The sequence below is a fragment of the Tachypleus tridentatus genome, chromosome 1 (genome assembly GCF_004210375.1).
Source record: "Tachypleus tridentatus isolate NWPU-2018 chromosome 1, ASM421037v1, whole genome shotgun sequence".
Taxonomy (NCBI): Eukaryota; Metazoa; Arthropoda; class Merostomata; order Xiphosura; family Limulidae; genus Tachypleus; species Tachypleus tridentatus.
The window spans coordinates 100958423-100964422 of NC_134825.1; the positions used below are offsets into that span (position 1 = coordinate 100958423).

General features: G+C 32.9%; 1 protein-coding gene across 2 annotated transcripts in view; it reads left to right on the top strand.

Annotated features, from left to right (window-relative positions):
• The window catches only part of LOC143253042 (uncharacterized), a 30084-nt gene extending 25747 nt beyond the window's left edge, over nt 1-4337 (top strand). For both annotated transcript variants that reach the window (XM_076506249.1, XM_076506178.1), the window contains exons 2-3: nt 773-852; nt 2310-4337. In XM_076506249.1, coding sequence (XP_076362364.1) covers nt 773-852; nt 2310-2700 — 471 coding nt within the window. In that variant the 3' untranslated portion in view covers nt 2701-4337. The remainder of the gene's footprint in view (nt 1-772; nt 853-2309) is intronic.
• The last annotated feature ends 1663 nt before the right edge of the window (nt 4338-6000 follow it).

A 6000-nucleotide genomic window follows, 5' to 3' on the forward strand; every position in this document is an offset into this window, starting at 1 on the left:
ATTCCATTAATCATTTCAAAGCAACTTTGTTAGCTGTTTTCCCTTTATCTAGGAGAAGATCTAAATTAGGGAAAGCTATGCTCGAACAGTGGAATGCTTCTCTCTAGCTTGAACATTCTTCTCATATGTCCAATGGGTCACTGTCCATTTCGAAGGTACCAAATTCTAGAAGTGTAATTACAGATAAAGCGTTTCAGTACAGGTAAAACAACTTATATTAGTGACTGGACTTTTCAGTACAGGTAAAACAACTTATATTAGTGACTGGACTAAGTCCACATACACACTCTCCATTATTCGTCTTAAGAAACCCCACAAAAGTTAACAAAAGGGGTTAAGAGTCTCCATATAACTTTGTTTTCCAGGTACCCATGAACTCTAGTTGCATTACTGCATCCCAAAACTTTGTTTAAAACTATATATCTTCATTACTGTAACAAATAACAATCAAATTGTCATGTTTAAAGTTTTATTACTGATATAAGTCGCAAGTGAAGCAGTCATTGTAACAATCTTTTGTTAAATCTTAATTTCTATAATTATTACACTTTCTAATTTGTAATATAATTCTTACAAATGATATTTTCTAGCATCGTGTCATAAAGCTCATTTTAAGTATCGTTAGTTTATTTTGATTAGATCGCGCTCGTTACTTTAACAACCACATTTTTATAGGCTTCCATACAAAGAATCAATATTTTTATTGTTCATACTTTGAAATAAAAGTATCAATATGAACATTTTGAGACTAAATTCTTCTAATGTTTTCTAGCTCCTTTCAGTTGCAGTTTGTGTGTGTAGCCGCACAGTTCATCAGAATGTCAGAAACAACAGACGACACAAATATTCCAGGTAAGAAACTTGCCTTACATAGCAGTTGTAACTCAGTTATTTATATAAAATGAACTGTCTTTTGTTTAATCTACAAAATCCATCTAACGTAACTCTTAAGGTCTTTTACTTTGTACTGTGATCCGTAACTGTTATAAGAGAGTCTCGGTTTGATCGTTAGACTATATTATACCTCTCTGCGGTTGTTCAGTGGTAAATTTGAACACCAAAACCTAAAATTATATGTTTGAGACCTGTGATAAACACTGTTGTGTAGTTTTGCGATTAAAAATAAATAATCAATAGTTTTCTCTTTCAAAGTATAAACCACAATCGTAATGATAACAGATGGGCTATTAAACTGAAGGTGGTTGTTTTTTTTTTCTTTGTTTGTTTTATAATAAGTACGAATAATACGTATAATACCGTAGCTGGCATTACATAAATTCGAGAGCAATAATTTGGTTTTAGTTTAGAATAATTTTGTTCCGGGCAGACAAACAGAACCGGCTCTAGCTCCGGCTCCTTTCTTTTATGGAGTCTTCTTGGGGAAGCAAATCGTACAATGCTAACTGTTAAGGAGCAAGAACTTAAGTGGGAGAGAGAAACATTTGTTGGAGCACAGCCTTCCAGCTTCCTAGCACTCCTCATTAGCGCTGGTCCTACAGACAACACCGTCTGGAAAATTGTTTAACTACAGATAAAAGTGAAATTTTACCGTTTAATATTAACACAGATATGATGATTAGAAGTAGATATTTTAAATTTCAAGTCATTTCATAGCTAGCTAATACACATAGTAAGTAGAGTTGATTGTTTGTTTGTTTGTTTGTTTTGAATTTCGCGCAAAGCTACTCGAGTGTTATCTGCGCAAGCCGTCCCAAATTAAGCAGTATAAGACTAGAGGAAAGGCAGCTACTCATCACCATCCACCCCCAACTCTTGGGCTACTCTTTTACCAACGAATAGTGGGATTGACCGTAACTTTATAACGCCCCTTCGGCTGAAAGGGCGAGCATGTTTGGTACGACCGGGATTCGAAGCCGCGATTCTATGATTACGAGTAGAACGTCTTAACACGCTTGACCATGCCCGGCCAAGTAGAGCTGAGAAAAATTACAAGTAATGTGGAATTTTAGATAGTATTTGAAATAACCGACAGTTTACTAGTAAAATAAACATAACGGTTGATACTAACAGGAAGTTTACTGTCCAGTCTCTGTGATTTATCGTGCATATCTGAAGTACTACTTATTATCTCACTAAGTCTTACATTAAAAGTCTTGACGGACCAACTTAGATTAAAAAAATATTATTTAAATCTGGTTTAGTAGTATTTATTTTTGTAAATGAAATTTTGACTTTTGGTGCTAAAGTATATTAATTTTGACGTAACGTAATAAGCAGAAAGTTACAAATATGAAAGTGAATTTTATTTTATTATCTTTATCATATTTTTTATTTTATTTTATTTCCAGAGAACGGGCATGGGATTCTTGGATACAAAAACGTGGTCAACAAGCACACAGCTTGGCGGAATCTAACGAATGTTGCCCATCAGTTACAGAAATTATTCAGCCTCGAGGAGGTGTGTCTAGATTTGGGAGAATTTTAGAACTGTATCACGACCAGAATTCCACTCAAAGTTTTTACCAAACGTCTTGTCAGGATCACATTAAAGGCCGACCCTGCCGCTTCATCAGGTCTCACATGCATCTTAAATCAAAATGCGTTCAACGCTATAGCTTTACCTATGCCCTTGTTCGTGAGTTTAACACCAAAGACCCCTGGCGACTAGATTATATCCGGATGCGTAACGGATGTACGTGTGAGGTCCAGCGTAACAAGAGACGAAAGGTAGATATTTGAAAGCAAACTTTGTGTGATGAAAATCTATAGATCATTTGGAGGCGTTATCTTTAAGTTAACTACATATCGCCTTGCATAATTGTAAGGAGCAGATACGTGTAGAAAAACCTTAGCCATAACAATTCATCTGAATATCCTCTAACATCTAAATCTTCCTTGGCCCTGTCTGAAAACAAATAAAAATTATTTGTCACACTGGATCTGAAAATATGAGCTGAATACAGGCTCATAGAGAATACGTTGATAACTTCCTTGATAAGTAACTGAGTAAACCTCATAGTTAAGATGAGACTTAAATAACTATCAATCTACTATCGACCACATTTGTGTTTAGTGACGCATTTTTGCTATGAAGCCTTCAAAGACAATTATGTGTGATAGACGAAACCTGAACATAGCTGAAGACCACGTTTAAGCAATTTTTCTCAAGGCCATGCGTGTCCAGGTTTTGTCAAAAGAAAGCCATGTTGTGAATTAAAATTTAATACTATTGTAAAAAGGTTAACACCTTACACTCATGTTTATATACGTTAACTCATATATGATTAAAATATTTCGGTTGAAACACTACGTTATAGAAACATACACACACACGTATATGTACCAATGATACTGCCAAATAGATATAATCGTGACATCACACTCAGTAATGATGAAAGCTATACTCTCGTTATTTCATTAAATCGTAGCGTTGAAATAAAATAATTGAATTTATATAAGACAAAAATAGCTTCTGCTAATCAGCAAATAAGAAAGTGCAGGCTAATACGAGTGTTCATTTACTGAAAGATATATATAAAATTCAAGAACTTAATTACAAAAAGGAAACATTTATAAAAGGTTTTAAATAAACAAATATTTAGATACGTAAACAATTTTTCCGAAAGGACATAAAATCAAACAATTTTAGACTAATTAATAAATATAATAGATGTTTTAAGATGGCCAATTCTTTGGATTGTGACTCAGTTACATTTAAAAATAAATAAAACTGTTTTAACTTTCTTAAAAACACACACAAAAACCAAAAATAAAGTAATGTTCCTAACTGGATTCTTGATGTTATAGAAACATAATAATGTGTTTCAATATAAAAACAGAAGTTCATAATGATACGGTTAAAAAATGACAAAACGATATTTAACTTCATCTTCAATTAAACATATCAACCTTAATGAAATACAGTCGTAATAATAGTAATAAAATAATGAATAAGTTCCAAGAAAAGAAATATTGTTATATCTACAAATTTATAGCAATAAAAATGCATTTTTCTCCATCAGTTAGAAACAGCGTAATAACAAAACTGATAAGTAAAACATTGTTTTTTAATTTAAGAAACAATATTTAAAACTTGGTTACATGCCTTAGTAGTGAAAAACAAAAGGTTCAACATTATTAACTAGAGCTATGTTATTGTTCTTAGAATAAATAGAGAAATCACAAATTTGTAGTCGTTATTAGTTTTATTAGTGCCTATTGATGAACTTCTTAGTTAAACATTCTGTAATAAATGTTACTTAATATATACACATTTTACAATTTGAAGTTTACCACTGTTAAAAATTCCGCGTTTGTTTAACCTTTCGATAACTCACACTCGTTCCCAAATTGGTTAAAATTATTTACAAAATAATTACTTCATGTGATTATTTTAAGCTTATGTCTGTTGTTGTTATATTAATATCAATGTTAATATACATAAGTAATTGAATGCCAATTTAAAAAACATTGGCTTATTACAGTTAGATGTATTTGTCTAATACCTCTCTTCTAAATATTCTAAATATTTAATAAAACTGCGAGCACCTTTTACAGACATGACAACCGAATCACAGTGGTCGAAATCATTCACTAAGAGTGTATGTCTCCCTGCAAATCTAGTTTTTAAAACATTTTCAATATTAGAATTAATACTAATATATTGTTTTCCTTTTTACTTCAGTTCAGTTATCCTGGATTTTTTCTTGTACTGGAAGTTTTCGTTAGTTTATTCTTATTTCATCACAATTTTAGATAATTGTTTAAATTTTAAATGAATCATCAATGCTTTTAAGTTGTCCTCCAACTGTTAAACATAAACAGTTATTAAAAGTGTGATTTGACATTTCCATTTCAAAATTGCCTGAAAAGAGAAGATTTGAAACCATTACAATATGTAACACAAATATTGTTCCTGGATAGTATGTGTTATTTCTTAATTGCTTATGTTGTAAAAGTACAGAAAATTGACATTATTCCCTTCAAACTTTGCTTTTGTGACCTGGATAATGAAATTTAGAAACTAACCTATTTTCTTTGTAAAAACTGGCAAATTTTCATTAATATAAGGTCTGAATAAAACAACATATGAATCAAGATTCACATATATTTATACTAAAGTTATACACAATTTTAGAAGTGAGTAGTTTTTCGAGATTTGCGACTGTAATGTAAATCACTTTCACGTATCAGCTCCCAAATATAGTCTCTTATCATGTTTTCGTTATATGCTCCTTGGTAGCGGCATTTATTTTCCACTATATCTTGGTGGAAGCGCTCGTCTTGCTCCTCTGAGTATGCTCCCACGTTCTTCTTGAATTTATCAAGATAAGCGTCAAGGATATGGACTTTCAGGGACATCCTGCAGCCCATTTTGCCATAGTTCTTAACCAGAGCCTCAACCAGTTTTACATAATTTTCGGCCTTGTGATTGCCCAACAAACTCCGAACCACTGCGTCAAAGCTGCCCCAAGCTTTTTTCTTTTTTTTTTATTCTTACTGAGCTTCTTGAGGAATTATTTGCGCTCCAGGATCTTCTTTATTTGTGATCCAACAAAGACACTAGCTTTAACCTTTGCCTCAGACAGCTTAGGGGAGAAGTCTCAAAGGTACTTGAAGGCTACATTCTGCTTATCAAGAGCTGTGAGAAATTATTTCATAAGACTTAATTTTATGTTCAATGGTGGGAACAACATCTTTTAGAGGCCCACAGAAAACTCAGTCCGTTGTGGCCAATGCTTTCTGTTGCAGTGCGCCGCGGTGTCTCTGCTGTTCCAAAGGCAAAGATAACAGGGAAACTTGGTAAAGCCTTCTTGGAGACCCATCAGGAATGCCACCATTTTGAAGTTTAACCTCTCAGCCATACTCATCATACTTCAAGGCTTCTAGCAAGGTCTTGACGCTGTTGTATTCTTCTTTGAGGAGCACCAAAAGATATTTAAATTTTAAAAGGTCTAAAATTTGTATAATATAAATCTTACTATTCAAGCAAGCAAAAATTGTCTGACTTAGCTTCTAGAGCTTTTTTGCAGTGCTCAC